Source organism: Tamandua tetradactyla, chromosome 2 (genome assembly GCF_023851605.1).
Source record: "Tamandua tetradactyla isolate mTamTet1 chromosome 2, mTamTet1.pri, whole genome shotgun sequence".
Lineage (NCBI taxonomy): Eukaryota > Metazoa > Chordata > Mammalia > Pilosa > Myrmecophagidae > Tamandua > Tamandua tetradactyla.
Window position 1 is genome coordinate 132,642,418 of NC_135328.1, and position 23,034 is coordinate 132,665,451.

The 23,034-nt window shown below is 58.0% G+C and overlaps 1 protein-coding gene across 3 annotated transcripts in view; it reads left to right on the forward strand.

Moving 5' to 3' along the window:
- The window catches only part of VAV2 (vav guanine nucleotide exchange factor 2), a 194,754-nt gene that overhangs the window by 35,800 nt on the left and 135,920 nt on the right, over positions 1-23,034 (forward strand). For all 3 annotated transcript variants that reach the window (XM_077149047.1, XM_077149049.1, XM_077149050.1), the window contains exon 2: positions 8,918-9,034. In XM_077149047.1, coding sequence (XP_077005162.1) covers positions 8,918-9,034 — 117 coding nt within the window. The remainder of the gene's footprint in view (positions 1-8,917; positions 9,035-23,034) is intronic.

Below are 23,034 nucleotides of genomic sequence, written 5' to 3' on the forward strand. Positions count from 1 at the left end.
ATCCTGAAACCGAGAGGGACCAACGTCTCCTGGATGAACAGTTAATTCCATCCTCCTATCCTTTAGTGTCGACACCTCTTCACAACATAAAAAGGTCAGGATGGGCATTGCCCAAAGATCCCTATAGGTTGGGAGAAGGATTAAAGGAGAAGGAGGAGGTATAACAGAGAAAATAGAATTTAACAAACAAGTATGACTGCTGAGTCACTGTATTGTTATTCCTTCCAGCCTCCAGTGTCTTAGAGCACCTAGAAGGAAAAACCTGAGATGGTGGAATGGTCGCACATGATAAACTCTGGGATCTGCTGTGAAATAACTTGTTGAAACATGCTTTGAAAATTATAGCTTTTTTCTCTCTTTGCTTTGCATATGTGTTATATGTCACAATAATAATAATAATAAAGGAATGTGACCTTTTCTGGGGGTACATAAACAGCTTCAGAGAACCACACCAGCCCTGTGGGAGCCTGGGATGCTGGGGCAGGGGCCTGGCCCCCGTGTGTGTTGATTGTGAGCAAGGTGGGAATGCAGGGCCCACCTGCCCATCCCATCCGCTCTGCTGACATCCGAGCTGGTACTTTCCCGGGCTTGTTTTTCTCGGTGAGTTCAACCTGGAGTGTTGAGGAGGGAACATTTCAAAGTTAGGTGGACCAAGATTGTCTGCAGTGCCACTGGCCTGGCAGAGCCTGTGCAGACGTGCCTGGTTTCCTTATCTGGCAGTGGGATTCCCTTTTGCTTGAGCACTTAGCTCCCCCACCTTCTAGGAACTGCCTTCCATGGCTCAGGGGCTGTGGACAGAGAGACAGGCAGATCGGCAGTTGAGGGGAGCCCTGGACGTTGGATTTCTGGGTCTTTGTCTCTTGCTAGGGGCTTGAGCTGTCCAGCAGAGCTCACCCCAGGACCAGACCCCTCAGGCATCGACTCTGAGAAAAGCTGAAGGTGATGCTGTCCCCCCAAGACACCCCATACTCCCCCATCAGCAGGTGATGCCTGGTGTTGACCAGGTGTTCTGCCACGTCCTGCATCTTCCAGGACCTTGGGCCACGAGGCACCCTCATCCCGTCCTTTCTTTGGGGAGGCTGTGGGGTTCTGCAGGCCGTGGTGTGGATTTGGCTCAGGTAACAGACCTGTCAAATCCATATCCCTTAGGCCCTGTTTCCAAACAACGAACTGAGCCCCTGTCCCCTGCTCAGGCTTCTTGAGCCTCTTTTCATGACCCCAGCTGTCCGGAGAGTGGGGTCAGGTAGCCCCCTGCATCTGTGATCTTCAGTAGAAGGCAGTGGGTGGAGGAGTATGCCAGGCCTCAGGATGTCAGGAAGGGAGGACAGGGAACAGTGTTGAGACTGTGGGAACAGCATTCTCAAAGGCTTGGAGCCCCAGGGCATACCAAGCATGCCTGGAATATCTAGAGAGCACCTGGCCTGCCTTTAACCAACCTAACCAACCTAACGGAGAGCGGTGCCAAGGGGAGTGGGGCAGGGGCTTGTGTGGAGTCCTCCAGATGGGGGCGATGGGGTCTGGGCCTCCTGGGCTGGGGGTGGGGGTAGGGATGGAGTCTGGGTTCACTGACGGCTGGACCCTGCTCCTGATGCTGTGTCTTGGCAGGTCTGCCTTGCAGGATGCCCTCTTCCAACATAACCCCAGCCTCAGTGCCTGCCAATGCTTTGTTATCTGAGAAGACCATAGTGACACCTGACGTTGTTTTGGCATAAATATTTTTAGCAAAACTTACACCTTTATGAAATGTGCAGTGAAACAAACTATGGATGTGGTCCTCTCTGGAAGGCTTGGGCTAGACTTCCCTCTTTGGGTGGGCAGCTTTGTGCCCGATTGTGCATGGCAGGTGCCCGGCTGAACGCAGCTTGCCCCGTTCCCGCTCACCCCAAAGATCCTGGCACGGGCCAAAGGAAACAACACCCACAGTGCAGGAACAGCAGCTCCGCACTGTGATGGGGTGCAGAGGGCCTCCCGGGAGACCTCACGCCAAGGCCACACCAGTCTACTTGTCCCGCTGGTGCTCGCGTGGTGCCCGCCCGGGTGGTGCCTCCGGGAGGAAGTTTTCATGTTAAATTGGCAAGACATGATTGAGCCCCTGACTGCCCAGGTCCATCCTGACTGAGCCAACGTCACCTGGTGAGCCTGCAGGGCCTGGGGGACTGGACAGGCCGCCTGCTCCTGCTTCATCATCTGTCAAGTGCGTTGTTATTGGGGTGCCGTGAGCCCCAGTGAGCTGGCACGTGGAGGTGTTGCTGTGTGCGGAAAGAGGGGTCAAGGCCAAACCCCTATCTCACCGCCTGCTTCTGGAAGTACAGGTTGCCACCTGAGTGGCAGCTGCTCTCCTGGGGGCGTCCAGGCACCTCTAAAGCCGCCGTGGGGAAAGCTAGGCCAATTCAGAGTTCTCCGCACTTGGGGTACACCTGACAATACCCGAGAGGCATTTGTTCATTTATTCACTTGTTCCTGTGTTCATTTGCCGGCTCTAGAGCCCCTGCTCCGGGTTAGGCTTTGACCTGGGCTGGGGGCCCAGGGTAGCCCCTGCTTCTGGCCCATGCATCACCCCAAGGCTACGTGTTCTCCCCATGGGCCCCCAATTTGAAAAGTCCTCTTCACAAGCTACAGATATTAACTCGTGATGAAGCCATTTGAAGGGACGTTTGGAACGAGAGTGCTGATAAGACGAGAAATGGATTCGTCTCCCCGTTTCTTCCTCTTCAGAGCTCTCCTCCGTGTTCTGACCAGCTCCGCTCAGGTCCGGTGAGTCAGTGGCGTTCCAGCCGGAAGCTTCCGAGGGTGGGATTTACCATTTTAGTTGAGGGTGGCTTTAGTGCCACTTGTTACAATATTGCCAGAAACCTCCCTGGGGCCTGTGGATACTTTTTGGAGCCTTTGTTACAGAAGATGAGATTCAGGTATGGACAGCCCTGCCTCTTTCTGAAAGTTCCAGGGTTGGGTTTTTTTGGTGCTAAAAAACATAAACGTCACCATTTTAAGGATTTTAGAGTGTGGAGTTCAGTGGCATTAAGTGCACTCACGGTGTTGTGCGCCCATCACCATGATCTGGTTGCATTCAGTCCCCCCCCTCAACGTCCTCCCCACGGCACCTGCCTGTCCATTCTCCGTCCTCCTGGGACTGCCAGCTCTGGGCATCTCGTCTGAGTGGAGTCAGGCGGCGTCTGTCCTCTCGTGTGTGGCTCCTTCCGTCGGCACAGCGGGGTGAAGGCTCACCCGTGTGGCGCACGTGTCGGGTCTTCATTCATTCCTCTCTATGGCGGGGGTACTGTGCTGTGTGAAACCAGCCACGCGTGCGTTAGCCGTCCATTTGTGGGTGGGCGCTGGGCTGCCTCCGCCTCTTCCCTGCCGTGGGTGCTGTGTGCTGTGTCTGGGGGGGCTGTGTGGTGGCCGGGTCTTGTGGTCATCATGTGCTCGGATTGTTGAGGAAGTGTCAGGCTGTTCTCCGGGTCCAGAGGTGTTGAAGGACACTTTTTATTCTCTTGAGCCTGGAGGCTGCCATGCCCCAGCCTCTCTTAGGCATTTCTGGCTTTTGCCTGGAGAAGGGCCTGAGTCCAGGGGTCTCTGGGGTGGGGGTGGGAGGGCGCTGCATCCCTCCCAGGTGTCCTGGCTGGCTCTCCTCCCAGGCTGGGGCAGGGTCTCTCTCCGCCAGCCCCTAGACAGCAGCTGGCAGAGGTGCCAGGCTTGTGCCCCTCCAGGACCTGTGAGCCGGAGGGGCCATCAGACTGAGCCTCTCCAAACAAGGGCCTGGCTCCAGGTGTGTCCCGTCTATGGCTCCAACTGAGCGTGGCCAGGAGCTGTCAGCCTGGTGTTCTGCCCAGGAGGCCCGGGGTGGGGGGGGGGCGTGGGGGCATCCCCGTGTCCCCGGTCCCCCTTTGCTGTCGTCCCCAGCCGCGGCCCTGACCTGTCCCTCCTCTGCGTGCACACTGAGCTCTTCCCGGCATAGCTTCTCGGCCCCTCGGGCTGCCCCTCTGGGTTGCAGAGCGATGAGGGCGTTGCATGGGCTCGTGTGCCGCAGCCTGTTAGCGTGGGACACGGAATGTGCTCGGTCAGGAAGCGGGCTCCTGCTAATCTCCCCGCAGCTATCACCAGGGGTCTGGGGCCCAGTGGTCCATGCCAGGCTCTGCGTTCCCTCTGTCCAAGCCACAAAACCCTGGGCCGAGGCCCACGGGCCGTGGGACCCCTGACGACTGCATCTCCTGGGCCTCAATTTCCCTCACACCTGCCTCTTGGTAGTGACATGTTCATTGGGGGAGCACGCGGTAAAGGGCACGGTTCAGCCCCTGGCCCTTGGGAGTGAGGTAGACACGGGAAATGTGGGGTCAGGTGGGTGCAGGTTTGTGGAGCATGGGGTTGGAGGGCTGTGGGGGACCCAGGGTCAGGGGGACCTGGGGTCAGGTGGGTGCAGGGTTGGGGGTCGTGGGGTCGGGTGGGTGTGGGGGACGTGGGGTCAGGCCACGTGCTCGGGAAGGGCCTTCCTTTCCCCACTCCATTCCGTTCTTCCCACACTGCCTCGGCGGAAGGAGGGAGCAGTAAGGGGAGCATGGTGGGTGGGGAGTGGGGTGGCCCCTGGCCCTGTTGTCGCCCCCCTCCAGGTGGGGTTCAAGGCCACCCACGAGCAGGGCCCCCTGTGCGGCCTCCTGGGCTCTGCAGTGCTGCCTTCCCTGGAGAGGCCCTTGGGCAGCCCTGGCTGCCAGCCGTGGCTTGTGGCCCCCAGGGCCTTCTGTCCCTCCTGCTCCTTCCCAGGCTCCACGGGAGCTGGGTGACAGGTGACAGCGAGCAGTGGGAGCCGGCCTGCTGTTGTCCAGCTGGGGTGATGGCCGCCTGGGGTGGAGCCCATGGCCTTCGCTCATCAGATTCAGCCCGATGAGATCTGAGGTCAGTGCAGAGGAGAGGCCACCGTCTCCAGCCTGCGGACCCCCAACTGTCTTGTCCCACCTGCCGGTGAGGTGTTCACGGGGTGATTGTTCGAGGCGCAGGGAGGCAAAGGCCCTGAGGTCTGCCCGCAGTCTGGGGCTGTGGGGACCAGGAAGGGGCCTGGTCCCCACAGAGTGCCCTAAACATGTTTAGAGTGGGCCCCGGGGGAGGCAGGTGCTGATCTTGGCCTCTTGTTTTCTGGGGACTGGCCCATTTTGGGGCCGCGTAGCTGGACTCCTGGGGGTGCATGCTGGCTTGCAGGGTGCTGGTGGAGCAGTGGCCTTTCTTTGGTAGGGGCCTGCAGGCAGGGTTAGGCGAGGATGCCACTTGTCCCCTGAAGCCACAGGGACACGGCCAGCTGTCAGGCTGCAGGAGTCGGGGCCTGGCCCCACCACACCGGCCGGGGCAGGATGGAGACTTCTGGGTGTGCTCTCCGTCTGTGCTCGCCTGACATCACCCAGCCTCTGTCCTCGACGGCGCCCACACAGCGCCCACCGGACTAGGATGTGCCCCCTCGCGCTCCCACCCTCCAAACCCCCAGGCAGGGTGGGCTCTCCTAGGAGAGGCAGCTGAAGGCTCCTTGGCTGTGCTTCGGGTCACCTGCTCACCCTGGCCCTGTCCCTGTGGTGGGGACTGTGAGCTCTGAATGGCCAGGCCCTGGACTGCATGCCCGCCACCCCCCCCCCCCACCTGTGTCCCGGGCTGCTGGGGAGGGAGGGGCCCAGGGGGCGGCACCTGTGGGCTGTGCTGGCTGGGTGGAAGGAGAGCGGATCAGGCCCTGCAACACGGGGTCTGGCGCTCCTTGCCACCCAGCCTTGCCCGCTCCCTCTCCATCCCTGGGCCTCGGTTTCCCTGCTTGTCTGTTGCAGGAGATACACAGGTGACCACCTGACTTATCATTCACACTGGGCCACTTTTTTTCCTGATTAAAACTTTTTTAATTGTATAATATAACATATATACAAAGCAAAGAAAGTGAAAAGCAATAATTTCAAAGCACTCTTCGACAAGTAATTGCAGAACAGATCCCAGAGTTTGTCGTGGGCTACTGCACCATCATCTCAGAGTTTTCCTTCTAGTTGTTCCTGAATATAGGAGGCTAGAAGGCATAGATATTTTTTATCGTCACAATTGACTTTTTCTTTTTTGTGAAAAACAACATATTTGCAAAACAATAAATTTCAAAGCATGGCACAGTAATTAATTGTAGAATGGATTTCAGAGTTTGGTGTGGATTGTAGTTCCACAATTTTGTGTTTTTATTTCTAGCTGCTCTAAAATACTGGAGACGTAAAGAAATATCAATTTAATGATTCAGCAGCCATACTCGTTTATTAAACCCTACCATCTCTGTATAACGGCACCATCACCTTTGATCTTTCTCCCACTCTTTAGGGGTATTTGGGCTATGCCCATTCTAACTTTTTCATGTTGGGAGGGTCTGTCACTAATCTGGGGTAGGGGGATGGAACTAGCTGATGATCTGGAGAGGCTGGGGCCCTCTAGGTTTCAGGACTTATCTGGTCCAGGGACTGGGTCACTTTTGAGAGTGAAAGGGACGCTGCCCATTGACATGTGTGGGACATCGTGAGCGACCTGGGCCTGTGCCAGGCGGGCCGGAGTGCTTGGCACCCAGAGGAGACCTGACCTCTTGAAGGGAGCATGTGTGGGCTCCAATCTCAGTTCTGCCGCTCTCTAGCTGGGGGCCGATGACCTCCGCACCCCTGCCCCTTAGTTCCTTCTGGGTAATGGGGGGAGTTGAAGGGGGCGAGGAGGAAGCCTTCGGTGGCGCAGCAGCCCAGGGTGGCCTGGGCACGGGCTGTCCTCATGCAGTGCTGCCTGCTGCTTCCCGGCCCCGCCAGCCTGCCGGCACGGCGCAGATGCCCAGACTGCATCCTCACTGCCCAGAACAGCTGCGGGCGGGAGCGTGGTGGACAGACGCTGTGCCCACTGGGCGGGGCCCTGGCCTCAGTTGCGGCTGTGGAAGGGCCCTGGCCCACCGCTGTGTTTGTGGGCAAGGCCTGTGCAATTACATCTAAAAATGGGAGGCTCAGGGGAGTGAAAATAAACGCTTAGTGGAAATTAGAGACAAGCGATGTGCAGAATTTGGTTGGGCTGGAGTGGACGCTCAGCGTGTCCTGTGGGGCTGGCGGCGGGTGACTGGGACAAGCATGGGGGGCCCGGAGCCTAGAGCCCCCGGGTGCCCCTGGCAGGAATGGGGTTGCACAGTGAGGCAGTGGTTTGGACGTCTTACAGAACCACAGAGGGGGCAGTTGGCCTTCTGGGCTAGGGCAGAGGATCCTGTGAGCATTCTTGGGGCTGTGTCCCCCTGGTTCTGTATCCTTCACCCCTCCAAGTGCCTGGAGGATGGCAGAGCACAGGACCCCACCCCTGAGATTCCCAGGCAGGGGTGGGGGGACAGCACAAATGCAGAGAGCTGCTGATGTGATGGAAACCCTAAACTCTGTGGTCCGGCCTCACATGCCTGTGTGGCTGCGACGGGAGAGTGAGAAGCCCTGGGGCAGACATGGGGGCGGACCTGGGGGCGGGCATGGCCAGGGGACTGCCCCGTTCAGAGGCTCCTAGGAGGAGTGGAAATGCCCAAGCCGGCAGTGAGGTAGTTTTGCTGCAAATGATCCTGGTCAAGGATGTCGTTGGGGGGGCCTTAAAGCGGGCCAGTGTGTTTGTGATGGTTCAGGGGCGAGACGAGGCAAAACACGGCATCTTCTGCAGACGTCTGTGGGCTTGTGTCTTCAGAAACTTCTAGAGAGTGGTTGGATATACATCGCATGCCCACCCAGTGGAGGGGTACGCAGCTGTACAAAAGAGCAAGGCGAGCCCCTGTGAGTTGAGGGGAGTGATTTCCAGGTGCAGTGTAAAGTGAGAAAAGCAGTGAGCCCAGAGGCCTGTAGCGTGCCACCTTCCTGTGGGAAACATGGGGATAAAGAACTGTGTGTGATGCTTATTTCTGCAGACACAGACACAGGAGTAGTCCCCCAAGGAAAGGTGCTGATTCCTCAGGGGCTGGGTGGGGGCAGGGTGGGCGGGGAAGGGGGGCCGACCCTCACCCGTGTATACCTTTTGAAAAGTTCTGACTTTTGAAACTATGTGAATGTTTTACGTGCATAAAATACATACATGAAATAAATTCAACAAGGATGGGGGGTGGGTGGAGACTCCCAGCATGAAATACTGATGGAGACGGATGAACCGGCTGCATTTAAACGAATGCCATAACCACAACACGTGTAACTGTGGATACGGTATTTTGGCTGCAGACAACGATAAACGAATGGTGAGTGTTCTCAGGAGCATGGGTTAGCAATTAGGGAATGACTTCTGGTGTATTCTACGATTGAGCAAATAATAGACTATATTGAGGATAATGGGAGCCAGAAGCCAGGTTTCCCACTGTCAGGGAAGGGAATTGGATTTGGAGATGGGAACATCAGCGCAAATGGTCTGTGTCGCTGGTGGGACCCGGAGGGAGCAGCGTGGACGTGGGAGTGTTTGGCTGGGGTGTGCATCTCTCTCCTAGCTCTGTCTCCTCGAAGGACACGGACGTGGTGGTGGCCCATTAGCGGTGAATACGCACTTTGAATGGCTTCAAAATGCCGTTTTCTTTTTAAGGAATCCAGGCAGCCTGGGCTGCCTGGGGCTCAGCTGTGGGGACAGCGAGGCCTTGATTTGGGGGTTCCGGCTTCCCCCTCTGGTGGGTCTGTCTGGTGACCCCGGCCGTTGGCTCTGCCCTGTGTAGAGTATCGAAACGGAGGTGGGTCTGCGCTGTCAGAAGGTGTGTGCCTGGCACTTGACCAACCAAGGGCCAGTACATCTCATTTCTAGTCACGGCTGCTCGAGCTGAAACGTGCTGGCAGGCGCTGGGGAGGGGCACCCGTTAATGTGTGAGCTGCCAGGGTGAACCGCGGGCACCGCTCTGGCATCTGGGCCAACGAGGACAAAACTTGAATGACCTTTTCCTTCTCTTCCCTAGTTTCTGTGTCTGAAGAACATTCGAACCTTCCTTAAAGTCTGCCATGACAAATTTGGATTAAGGAACAGTGAGCTGTTTGACCCCTTCGACCTCTTCGATGTCCGAGACTTTGGAAAGGTGAGTGTCCTCCTTCCTCTCTCGATTCTGAGACTGGGGTCCGAGCCACGGCTTGGCAGCAGGTGGCCCGGGAAACACAGCGGGGAGGGGGTTTCCATCCTCACCCCGGACAGGTATAGGCTGGAGCTTTCTTCTGCACAGCGGGCTGCAGAAGGCAGATTTGGGGGAAGGGAAGCAGCAGGAGGCGACAGCCCCACTCTCTTCCCGAACTATTCCGTGTGGAGTTAGGCCCTGTGGCTCCAGTAGGAGGGCAGGGAAGCAGGCTGTGGGTGGAGCCTTCTCGTTCGGACCGGGAACAGGCAGAGCTGGCGCTGGCTCTGGGCAGTGCTGGGTAGGGCAGGCATGCGGATTTTACCTGACCTCCAGGGCCCCCCTGGGTCTCCCATGTTCTAGGGAACCGACGTCTGGCAGCTGCCCTGCAGAGGCCCTGCTGTAAGCACTTGAAGGGAATCTGAGTCTGGGCAGGTGCAAAGGGCCTGGGGAAGCCACGACTCATTTGTGGCTTCCTGATGAGCCTGGGTGTGGAGTGAGGGAGAGACGGCCTCATGCTACCCGCAGAGATGGCAGGTCCATGGTTGCTCATTTTAAACCGAGGAGGTCAAGGCTGGCATCCTCCTGCGTTTGAGGCCTGAGGCCTGGGGGTAGAGACCCATTTTTGTCCTGCCTGTAGTTCAGGTGTTCCTGGGTCCCAGCCTGCACCTGGAGGTCCCATGCAGCTTGGCCTTTTCCTTGCTGTTGCACAGGCTCTGCCGGACCTCTGCTTCCCGGAGGTTCTGGAGGTGGATTTCCACCAGCTGAAGGGGCTGTCAGAAGATACTTGTGGCCCAGTTACTTGGCCGGCCTTTATCAGAGTGTTTGAGGAGATGCTGTGTGAATGCGTGCTTTATGCAACGGGAAGGGGATTTTTGCATTTGTAATTGCAAATGCTGAGAAGTCAGCTCTGAGAGGAGCCCTCTGTGGAAGTGCTGGCGAGAGTCAAATTACCTTCGACGTCTGGGGCTGTCCCATGGGCCGCCTGGGCCTGGCGCATCTCCTTCACCCTGAAATGCTCTGAGGCGAAGGAGCTCGCACTCGGCTGCTCTCTGTTCATGCCTTCAGTTTTCAGGGCCCTTATTTGTCCCCTGAGCGCCTCACTTGCGTCCTTCCTGCTGCCGCACTGAGGCCTGGGGCTGCCCAGTCCTGGCTCCCCTCCTGCCTGTGCCACGTGCGGAGGGGGCTGAGCTGAGTGCTGGGGGGGCGTGAGGGTTTCCTTTCCAGGGGGAAGGCGAAAGGCTTCACAGGCATACTCCCACATTCACACGCTCATAGGCCCACACTTACACGAATACATTCCACACTCAGAGACAGACACGCTCATTATACATCCACACTCACACACTCATGCACCCATACTTACACAGATTCATACATCTGCACTTAAACACTTGCACACAGACACACATGCATATGCACACTTGCACATACCTTCTCACACATCCATACTTACAGACTTAGACACACTAGCACTTTCAAATGTCCACACTTAAACACACAATTTGCACATACTGTTATGCATTCAGACATAATAGACACTCACACTCATACACAGATAAATACACCCACATACAGATAGACACACACAGACTCACATTTGTACATACATTTGCACATGCACACTTACACAGAAACCCACACATTCATGCATTCATTTGTATATGCACAGTTGTACATTCATAGTGATATACAGACACACGCATACACATACTTGCACACTCAAGCACACCTACTCAGACGTTCATACGTGTGCATTTACGTACTCAGATACAGACACACATGCACACTCATACATGCAGGGAGAGCCAATCATACATACACAGACACACTCATGCACACATATGGGTACACACATTCATTCACTTACACACTCATGTATACAGCCACATGCTCACACACACTCACACACTCATTCGTATACTCAACTGATATTTAACATAATTGTTCAGAGAAAAAGGCAGGAAAACCTTGGCCGAACCCATTTCTTGGCCTGCAGTTAAAATTCAGACTATTTGGTGTATAATTCCAGTTTACTTTTAATTTGCTACAGCTGAATGCAGAGATGTGAATGCAGTGATGTGCGTGGTGTATGAATCTGAATGGAGCTCTCGTGGCGCAGCTGCCAGGGTGTGGCTGAGCCATGGCGCGGGGAGCCCTGCTCATCGCGAGCAGTTGACAGTGGGGCAGCCTTGGCTCCGTGGGGCAGAGTGCCTGCCCCGGGCAGAGGGGCCCTTCGTCTTGCTGGCCTCTGCCCCGCCCATGTCTCCTGTGATGACTGGCAGTGGTACATCCTTGACCAGGGTGTCGGAGCTGGGGATGGGCAATGAGTCAGGCCCTTGCTGCACCCGGGGCATCCTTCTCTGAGGACAGGCCTGGAAGAGCTCAGAGGCCTGTTTGTTGCTTCAGGGCGCATTTCCTGAGCTGCCCCCAGGGGCCCACATCCGACTCTGGCTAACTCCCGGGGCTCAACCATGTGGACCAGTGGCACTTAGGATGTCAAACCAAGCTGGACTACTGCTTGCTCTCCCTTCCTGATGCCCCATCCTTGTTCTGAAGGGTGCCGGGAGTGCCAGCCAGGAGGATGTAGCACCTTTCCCTCTGTGTAGGAATCAGAACTGACCTGTGTTCCCTGGGTGGCTGAGGCCGGCACTGGCAAAGGATTTGTGTTTAGGGTCAGCTCCGGTCGATGCCACCCGGTACCTACTGGGGCCTGTGTGGAGAATATTCTGACTCTCTCATTCCAGGATTAGTGGGAAAGGGTTTGAGTTGACTCAGTGGCCTGCCAAGGTTGTGTGTGCATGGCCAGGCATGTGAAGGGTAAGGTTTCCTTCTCATTTTTTCTTGCCCTAGTGTCTTCTACTTATATTCATAGAATCCATGGGTCAGAAGGATCCTTAGGGAATACCTAATTGCTTTTGTCTCGGGCTGACCTGGGGTTTAGAATTTTCCAGGGTTTTTTTCCTCTTGCTATTACTGAAGAGGGTGTGGAATGTTCCAGGCGCTGGGTTTTTTAATTCATTTTCTAAACAGCTGCCTCTCAGCTTCCTACATCCCTCATGCTGCCAGCGTTGTTCCTGGGAAGAGGAGAGGCGTCCGTTCATCCATCTCCCATCAAAGCACCTTCCTGTCCACGCACCTACCCCTACAACCCACCTCTCCACTCACCCGTCCGTCCATCCGTCTTCCGTCCACCCGTCTGTCTGTCCATTCATACCTCTGTCTACTCACCCATCCTCAAATATTCTAATTTGCTAAGGATTTATTAAACGTGAGGAGAAATGGAGAAAAAGAGTCGCACGGCCCTTGCCCTCAGGGGACACAGATAAGCCACTGTGCAATTACTGGTGGCGAGGAGTGAGAAATGGCAGGCTCTGAGACCCCTGCCAGCCCTCGTGTGGGCGGCCTCCCTGCACACCTCTGTTCTGAGCAGGAGCACGTGCCTGTGGTTTGGCAACAACAAGAGAAACTCCAGATACTAAAGGAAACGATGCAGTTGAGAAGGCTTTTTCCCGCTTCCTGGGGAAAACGTGCACGGAGAGGTGGGTTGAGATCACCAGGCTCAGCCCCGTTTACAGAATGAGGTGGCTCTCTGCAGCCCCTGTCCCCTTGGCCCGTGAGGTCTGCCTTCCCACCTGTCCATTGCAGCAGGGGGCTTCTTGGGGTAGGAGCCCAGGGGGGCTGATGTTTCGGTGCCCAAGTGGCCCCAGAGAGCATTTCCGTCACCCACGAGGAGCATGTCGGGGTGCTCCCACATTGGACCCCGTGCTCTGTGGGCCCAGGGCAGCTGGGAGACCCTTGGCTGACGCCTCAACCTGGGACCTCCTCCAGAGACTCTCAAGGGCTGCAGGAGCCCTGGGTGCAGCCATCCTTGCTCACCAGGGGAAGCCCCTGCCAGGCAGCATCCCCCCTGCCTGCCTCCTGGCTCCTTCTCTGGTCCACATTCTTTCAGAGGGGGCTGGTGGAGGAGGCGGGTGGGAGACAGCAGGTGCTTCTCTCTCAGACGGACCTGGGCTCGAGTCTGCTCTCTGCGCGTACGTCGTGCTGAGCCCTCGTTTCCCCCAGTAAAATGGAGATGATGGCCCTCTCATATCTGCGTGGCTGTTGGGGTTCGGTGAGAAAATGGGGAATGCCGTTTTAACCTATCCGCCAAGCTCCAGCTGGAACCGAAGGATCCAGAATGTTGGTTCCGAAAAGTTTTCTTATTTGGCCACCTACCCTGATACTTTTCCAAAGGGCCACATCCTAGATCCTGGGTTTCAGCTTGGGTCGCTCGTGTCCTGGAAGCTTGCTGCTGAAGCCAGGTGACCCTGCTCCCTGCTGGCGTACAGATCCTTTTTCTTTTTCCTTCATGCCCTGTTTCTGGGCTGTTTGTCTGATTCTGTAGGGTTCAGGATGGGAAGGAGTGGGGAAGGCTGAATGGGGGCGTGGTGGTGCTGGGGTTCGCCTGAAATCTGGTTGGGAAATCAGGAAGGAGGTTCTGAGGCCGCCTGGTTCTGAAGCCAGGCTCCCCGAGGCTTTCTTAGGACATGTCCATCCCCAGAGACCATGTCACAGCACATGCTGGTAATTGACACTCCAGGCTTATCCTAGCCGTGGGGTGGGCCACCAGGGCAGGTCAGCTCGATATCTTTCCAGAGCTGAGCCGTCGGCCGCCTGCGCTGACCCAGCTGCATGGCAGGAAGCTGGGTCTCCCAGAGCCGGGGCAGTCTCTGTGTCCCCCTCCCTGGGTCAGGTCTGGCTCTCCTTCCCTGGAAGGGTGCCCAGTCATGACTTTGACTCGTGGCACCTGCAGGTGACCTCGCTGTGCCTGTGAAATGGGAAATGCCACCTTCTTGGTGTTGCCAGGAGGCCGTACCTGAGGAGCTCGAAAGGCCAGGCTGGGATGGGCAAGCAGTGAGCGAGTGGAGACCCGATGGCGACTGTCCCTTTGTGAAGCCAGAGGCAGGACTACGGTCATCCAGGGGGCCTGGGCTGTCGCTTTGGGCAGGGGACGTGGGGAGGGAGGGAGGAGGGCGTGTCTCTCAGCAGCACACGGAGCCCAGAGGCCTGGGTCCCAGCCTGCAGGAGGGAAACCGTGCAGGCTGGTTCCAGGTTCCCAGAGAAGCAGTGAGCATCCTGCATCCATTTGCCAGCTTCCGCCTCTCTCCTGCCGCAGCAGTGGTGTGTGGCCTCCTGCGCCTGGACCCCTCGGCCATGCTCCGACCCCGGGGACCCTCCCTCTGCTGCAGATGCCCCCCCACCCCTTAGCCGGTTCTCCCTCGGGATGGTGCCATGTTCAAGGGCAGCCACCCCCTGCCTGGGTGCCGTCTCTGCTGTGTGGAACTGACCTTCTCACACTCCGGGTCCTACGTCCCTTCCTTCGTTATCCCATCTGTTGTCACTGTCAGCCTCCCCTGGCTGGACTGTGAGGTTCACGAGGGCAGTGAGTTCAGTGCTTTGATTATGGTGTCTCCCAGCTACCTGGCCTGTGGAGACACTTGCTATTTGAGTTGCTAAATGGGTCTTAGGAGAGCAACTGGGGAGGGGGGGCTTTGCCGGTGTGCCAGGAGCCTTAGCATGGGGGAGCCTTTTCCGGGGGGAGCTGGGGTCCGGTGCTCCGTGGGTTGGGAGGCCCCGGCCAGGGCAGGGTCCTCCCTGGGGGCCGAGTGCATTGTATCTCCCCGTGATGCTCCGAGGCTGCCTCTCTGTGTCTGCAGCCCTGGAAGAAAGCCTGCTGGGCCATGGCTCTCTTTTGAGGCAGAGAGCAGCCCGCAGCCTCTAATAAATGGGCATAATTCCCCTGTTTATTATTCATGAGAACATTCTGCTAGCGCCAAAGCGCCCAGAGTAGTTAAGTCTGGCTCTCAGCAAAGCTGGGGACAGCGCGACAGCTGCTTCTGGGAAGCTCAGTAATCGATGTGCCGGCCGTGGGCGGGGCATGCCTGGCCTGGTCAGCACACCACGGGCCTCGCTGGCAGTGCCGCTTGCTGCCCCCTGCACACCTCCTCCCGCCCCACGCCCCCAAGCAGTGACTCACACTGGGCCTCTGCCCCGTGCCGCGCCTGCCGTGGCCTGGCAGAGCAGCGGAGGGGGCCAAGGGGCCCGCGTCGCCTTGTGTGGGCTCCCCAGGGATGGGGCAGGGCTCTGGTTGGTCCTGCCGATGGCAGGCGGTGCTGGGTTCCCTCCTGGCCGGCAAGGCAGGTGCTTGCAGGGACAGCTGCATGGAATTCGGCCTGGAGCTGCTAAGAGAGGCGGCAGAGACCTAAGCTAGGTGGGGGGGGACAGCTGCTGCCACTCTTAAGTGGCACAGTGCCAGTGTCTGTTCTCACTAAGGTCAGAATGCTTAAGGGCACATCGTCCCTCCAGCTGTGGACTGCAGGCCACTCCGGATCTCCTCAGTGGGCAGGTGGAGGCCCTGGAGGTGGGTAACGAGGATGGGTAAGGGATGGGGAGGAGGCCCTCAAGGAGGCTGGGGCAGGGAGGATGGAGAGGAGACCTTGGAGGAGGACAGGGAGGGAGATGGGGAGGAGTCCCTGGAGGAGGATGGGGAGGAGGCTCTGTGTGTCCGCCCTGAATGTGGGAAGGTCGGGTGTGCTTGCCAGCCCCCGTCCCTGTGCTGGTCGCCCTGGCTGGGTCTTGGGTCTCTGTGGCCCCTGCTCCCTTAGCACCCCAGAGTTTACCACGGCTGTCGACTGTGGGTGGGTGGGGGTGCACCACGGCTGTTAGCGCCCTCTGCTCCTCCCCACTCTGCTGCCTGGGCCCTCCTCCATGGGCCTGCCAACCACACCCCTGCCCCTGGGGTGGCGGCGTCTGGTGTAGCACCCTGACAGGCAGCTGGTGCTGGCGTTGAGAAGAAACTCATCTGCGCTCCCAGACCCCAGTGTCCCACGTTGTCGTCATCTCTCACAGGGTCCCTGGTCCTCCCCAGCCCTGTCCTCCGGGGTTCCTGCAGGAACCGTCCGCAGGCTGTTCTGTAGAGTTTGAGGGCTCGGTGGACATGTGGGCACCTCATGGAAGGCTGGGGCCACCTGGGATGCTGAGCAGTGGGCTGCGGTCGGGAGCCAGACGCCTATGGGCTTGAGCCCGGGCCATGCCCCCTCTCAGCCTCGGTGTCCCCATGTGTGCTTGGGGAAGGCTGCGGTGGGTGCAGCAGTGGGGCCTGTTGGGAGCTGCTGTATCGGACAGGACCGGGCCGTGGGTGGCCATGGCAGCTCTGGACATCCTGACTCAGGAGCCTGGTGAGCCCTGTTCATCGCCCTCACCCTGATCATCACCCTCACCCTGATCGCTGCCCTCGCCCTGTTCATCGTCCTCACCCTGATCTTTGCCCTCGCCCTCATTGTCACCCCTGCACTGTTCATCGCTCTCCCCGTGTTCACCGCCCTCGCCCTGTTCAGGACGTTGGGACCGTGCCAGCCTGGCGCAGTTTCGATTCTGTATCTGTGAGCACGTGCAGCTGGCGGGCCGGAGGAAGGGCAGCCTTCGTCACGTCCCCAGGTTCCTGAGCGCCACGTGTTGGCTGGCTGCCCCTTAACATCCGTCTGTTGATTTGCCAAACGCAGAAACCTCACTCTCACTCTGGGCATTTCGGGGGCGCCCAATGACTCCCCTGGGCTGGTGCTGCTGAGACCTCATTGGTGCCTCTGATTTAATGTTGGCCGTGAGACACACTGGCCTTTTTAACAGCCCCACTCCGTGCTCCCGTTGTGCTGAAATGCGGTCAGTGTGAAACGAAAGCAGCTTGGAGACGCCTCCGCCCTTTATCTGCCCCGGTCAGTCAGCGCCATATTCACCCCCCACCCCTACCCCCACTTTCAGAAGAACGTGAGAATCAGATGCGTTGCCTGATTCTCATGCATGCACACACATGCAGGGATGCACACACACAGGGACACATGCACTTGGGAACGCACATATGCACACACAGGGATGTACACGCATGCACATACACAGGGACTTATGCACTCGGGGATGCACACATGCACACACAGGAATGCACACACACAGGGATGCACACGCATGCACACACACAGGGATGCATGCACTTGGGGACACACATGCACACGCAGGGATGCACACGCATGCACACACACAGGGACACATGTACTCGGGGATGCACACACAGGGATGCACACACAGGGACGCACATGCATGCACACACACAGGGACACATGCATTTGGGGACGCACACATGCACACACAGGAATGCACACACACAGGGATACACACGCATGCACACACAGGGACGCATGCACTTGGGGACGCACACATGCACATACATAGGGACGCATGCACTCGGGGACACATGCACACACAGGGACGCACATGCATGCACACACAGGGGCTTATGCACTCGGGGACGCACACATGCACACACAGGAATGCACACACACAGGGATGCACACGCATGCACACACACAGGGACACATGCACTCGGGGATGCACACACAGGGATGCACACACAGGGACGCATATGCATGCACACACACAGGGACACATGCATTTGGGGACGCACATGCACACACAGGAATGCACACACACAGGGATACACACGCATGTACACACAGGGACGCATGCACTTGGGGACGCACACATGCACATACATAGGGACGCATGCACTCGGGGACACATGCACACACAGGGACGCACATGCATGCACACACAGGGACACATGCACTCGGGGACGCACACATGCACACACAGGGATGCATACACAGGGACGCACACGCATGCACACACACAGGGACGCATGCGCTCAGGGACGCACACAAGCACACACAGGAATGCATACACAGGGACGCACACACAGGGGTACACACACAGTGATGCACACACACAGAGTCACCGAGACACACCCAGCCACAGTCACAAAGCAGACACACGCAACCAACAGATAGACACACATACAGGTACACACACAGATGCATGCCAACACCCAGAGACACCAACACAGCACACTCATGGACAAAACAAGCCCAGTGGACACTGCTCTGCCTCATGAACTCTGCTGGGGGTGCTCATCTCTTTGCCTCCCTCTCCAGATGGGAGCTGTTCGCCACTGTCGCCTCGTGTTGGGAAAGGGAGAGGGCGCTCCGGGTTCAGAAGCTGGGTCCCGTGGGCCTGAGCAGGGACTGTGTGCCATGAAACCCGTGCCTTACCTGCGGTGTACGGTGAGATGGCCGAGGCTCGTGTGTGCGACCAGGCAGCTGCTGGGAACCTGTTTTGACACTTTGGGTCTGTTGGGGGTGGGGGGGCGCCAGGGAGGCGAGACCCCCAGACCTGAGTCCAGGTCCCCGAGAGGGTGATGGGCAGTCCTATGGGCAGTGGGGGTGGGGACTCCCGTCGGTGGCAGGGGCTAACCGCTTTCCTGGCAGCTTAAGGACTCTGAACAGAGAGCTGGTGCTGAGCCAAGGGTGTGGTCCCAGATTGGCCTGCTGGGATGGGAAGGGGTGCCAGGTGCAGGGGTGGAGCTGCCACCCTGAGGACAGCCTGTGCTTGGGGAAGCACTGAGCTCCACAGGCCACCAGGCTCTAGGGCTTGGTAGGTGCTCCCTGCATCTGTCTCTGCAGGGGTGGGTGAGGGTGCTGGCTCCCGTGCTGCCAGCTGGGCCTAAGGGAAAGGCCACCTCACTGCAGCCCTTGGCTGTGACCAGGAATTCAGAACCCAGAGAGAGAAAAATCAGGCTGCGGGGTAGCAGGTGGGTCTTTGGAGCCCTGGATCCTGCCTCTCCTGGTTGGAGATTTCTGCTCCCACAGGTGTGCCCCAGGCCCCAGGCCCCAGGCCCCCTCTCGAGGGATGGCCCACTGGGGTCTGGCAGTGAGCTGTTGATGGGGTGGGGGTGGGGTGCGGTCCATGAGCAGAAGTGCTTCCCAGGCCAGAGCGAGACTTCTGAGGCTGCAGTTGTTTCCCACTGGGGAGCCAGGGTGTTGCCTTGGCAGGAGGGGCAGTGGTACAGGATAAGGTCTGGTTGGGTAGAGAAGGCCCTCTCCATGCACACGGAAATGGTGCTTTCTGATGGGGCTCCCCTACAGGGGTCCGGGCTGGGTGGGGGTCCTGGAGGGCGTTGCAGACGGGTTGGGGGGTTTGCAGTGAGGGCCAGGCTGAGAACTTTCTCATCCCAGGCCATTCCTCATGGGTGGGTCACCTGGAAAGTGGGGCAGGATCCGGGGCAGTGTCCCCACCTTGCCGTGTGACCTTGGGCAGCCCCCTCCCCTCCTGGGGCTCTGGAGCCCGCGTCTGAGAAGGGAAGGGATGACTCGGATGTGGGCGCCTCCCGATGGGTTGTGGTGGCTGACGGGGGCCTTGGTGAGAAGCGTTCTGAGGCTCAGCCACCGGTGAGGGGTGTCTGCCGTGGATCCCGGCTTAGCACAGGGGGGGCGTGTCAGCACGGGGTGGTCAGTACAGGGGTACGCGTGCCAGGGTTTCCCACATCGTACTAGCTGGTCTCCTGTTTCGTGTTATGATGTGTTCTGATAACAGCGGGTGTGGCCGGGCACAGCTGCTTGATACAGCAAGGGTTAACAGGCTGGGTGGGTGCACGGAAGGGACCATGGGTGTCCGGACAGGCTGCCCAGTGTCTGCAAAGCTGCTTCTCTGTTACAGCATGGTTTGGGGAATTGTGTCTAGGGCCAGGGCAGGCAGTTGGGCCTCCAGCCCTTTCTGCAGCAGATCTGTTGTCCTGCACCTCGCCCCCTCTGCCTCTGTGTGTTTGGACCAGCTCAGCCAAGCCCTGGAAAACAAGGAGTGGGTGGGCCCTGTGGGACGCCCAGGCCAAGCCTCTCCAGGGCAGACAGAGGCAGGAAGGACCCTGGGTCTCTGGGTGGTGAGCTGGCCGTTGCTGCCAGGCCTGTTCCGATGCCAGCCCAAGCACTGCCCACTGGATGACCTTGGGCTCGTTCCTTTGCCAAGCTGGGGATGGGGACAGTGTGCTGGCTTTGTGTGGCAGCAAACCCTTTCTGGGCATCTGTCACACCCCAGCTTTGAGCCAGCATCGGGTAAACGGCAGTTGTGCCTCAAGGAGTCAGGGGCCTGTGTTGCAGGGTTGCAAGGGATGTAGGGGGCCAGAGACGTCCAAAGCTTGTTGAGGTGGTCAAGGAGGGCTTCCTGGAGGCAGTGTGGGGCTTAAGGGCAGCTCAGGCATCAGGAGTGGCATGTGCATAGGGCTGGGGCTGGCAGTGGTAGCCTGGCGTGTTTGGGTCTGGCAAGGAGGTCAGCTCAGAGAGGTGGGTGGGCCAGGGAGCCAGACCAGGGATTCAGGGCTTTATCCTGGGGTTTCAGAGGAATAGCTTATCTGGAGAACAGCACGTCGGGGCTGTTAGGGTTAGTAGCAGAGAAAAAGCCCCCACAGGGCCTTTGCATGCGCTGGGGAGCTCGTGGGCAGTCTGCAGGTCAGCTCTCTTTTGGTGTGTGGTTCGGCCATGGGGGGAAAGGCCCTGAAGGCAGGACCGTACTTCTGCCACTGCTCATCCTCTCTGGCCTCAGTTTCCCCATCTGTGATGCGAGTGGCCCTCCTCACACTTTGCTGTCCCCTCTTCAACATCTGCCTCATCCTGCAGGTTCCTAATCAAGGGGCCAGGACCCGAATTCCCTGAACTGTTCCTGGTGCAGAGGATGCGCCTTTTTTTTTTTTTTTTAATCTGTGTCCACAGTTAATTAAGTTTTAATTGGCTAATTGTTTCTCCCCAGTGCCTGAAGCCATTAATTGTGTCCATTGAAGCCTGACAGTTTGATGTTTGCAGTAAAAAAGCTGATTGAGACTAAATAGAATAGAAGAAAGAAAAAAAGCAAAATCTAAATAATTAATTGTAACACAATGTCATTCCTTGGCACCCTGGAAGATGCTTCTGCAGGGCTACTGTGTTTTCTAAAAGCCTGAAGGACTCTGAGGGGTGGGAGGTGGTGTCCCCCCCATCACAGGTTGATGGAGGTGAAGACCCCTCGCTGTACTCTCAGACAGCCTGGCAGCCAGTTTGGCGGTTAGACCCGGGTCCCCGGAGTCAGGTGGTGTAGTGGGCTGAAGGGGGACCCCCTCCCCCCAGATGAAAAGATTATGTCACCTCCAGTCCCTGGAAACTGAGCGTGGCCATGTTTGGAAAGAGGGCCTTTGCTGTCGTGAGGAAGGGAAGGGGTGTCGAGTTGAGAGCACCCTGGATGACACGGGCTATAAGTGTTCACAGCCGGCCCATCAGCTGGCTCAGCCACGAGAGTCTGCCTGCTTCCAGCTGGGTGGCCTCATCCCTTCTCCTGCCGGTCCCCCCAGGGGTGTCAGTTCCTCCCTCAGGTGCACGGAACCCAGGCGTGGACCCTCCGGTGTGACAGATCTCAGCACTGGGGAAGGAGAAACTGCGGTGGGGCTGGGTGCCCCCTTCCTCCCAGCTCAGCCAGGAGGGTGTGTTCCTGCCGCTCTGCTGCCCGGGTGAGGACGGAGAGGAGAAGGCGTCCGGTGGCTGGACAGCAAATGGAAACCAGCCCTGAGCGGGGCCTCGGGGCACCCAGCGCCTGGCGTCTGCGGTCCGTGACAGGAAGGCGCGCCTGCAGGCGGTTCCCGGAAGCCCGCCGGCTGGAGACGCTCAGGTCGCTCCCACCTGCACACACGGTCGGAACGCTGTCCCCTCCAGGGCCGCGGACCTGGTTTCCATGAAGACCCAGCATCCCCGCCCACGCGGCTCTGCTGCGGTTCGTGTGAATGAGCGGCTGACTCCCTGGGCTCACCGAGGTCCAGGGTTTTCCGGTGCAGCAGGATGGCAGGTGGGAAGGCGCCTGGGCCAGCTTTGCAGTCCGAGCCCATTTCCCCAAGGAGGCAGTTGGGGTCTCTGAGTGTCTGAGAGTGAAGATGCTTTTTGACCGCGAACGAGTCGTCTCAGCGTGACGCTCGCTGAGAGCAGCCGGGCTGACCTTGCAGGTGAGAAAATCAAGCAGGGTGTTCTGGTTTGCTAGCTGCCGGAATGCAACACACCAGAGACGGATTGGCTTTTAATAAAAGGGGATTTATTTTGTTGGTTCTTCAGAGGAAAGGCAGCTAACTTTCCACTGAGGTTCTTTCTTACGTGAAAGGCACAGGATGGTCTCTGCTGGTCTTCTCTCCAGGCCCCTGGATTCCAACAACTTTCCCCGGGGTGACTTCTTTCTGCATCTCCAAAGGCCTGGGCTGAGCTGCTAGTGCTGAGATGAGGAATGCCGAGCTGCTTAGGCTGTGCTACATTGCATTCTCTCATTTAAGCACCAGCCAATTAAGTCAGACATCACTCATTGCAGCAGACACGCCTCCTAGCCGACTGCAGATGTAATTGGCAACAGATGAGGTTCACAGACTGTTGGCTCATGTTCGCAGCAACAAGACTAGGTGTGCTCACCTGGCCAAGTTGACAACTGACTCTAACTAACACACAGGGCATCTTGAGACCCGTCCTGGGTTGCCCCGTGACCTGGCGGGGCTGGAGTATTTTTGTTCAGCCATGTGGGCAGACCTGTCCTTGGTCTAGGCTGTGACCAGAATGGGCAGACAGATTTGGAAGCACGGCAGCCGTCACAGGACCTATTTGGAACCAGCTGCTGTGACCTCAGCCCCAGGGAATTCCCTGGGCTAACTGCTCACAGGCCACGTTTCATGCTCAGAGACGGTGGCCACATTCGACCCTGCCCTTGTGCTGTGTGCAAGCTTCCTGTAACACCTGGGACCCTGCCACCTTGGAAAGGCGGGTACAGGGAAGGTGAGCGTGTTAGTGCCCTTTTAGACCTGAAGAAACGCAGGTGCAGGTGAGTTTGGAACTTGCTCAAGGAAGGCCCAGCTAAGGGTGGGGGCCTGGCTCAGTCCTGTGGTCTGCCCGGGGGTGCTGAGAGCAGGGTCTTCTGGGGAGTGGGTCCTGCAGGGCCTTTTCCTGAAGGCCAGATGCCTAGGAGTGAGACAGACTTTCTCTTCTGGACATCCCTTGGTCTGCAGAATGGTTCATTCACTCATTCATTCATTCAGTCCACAAGCATTTATGGAG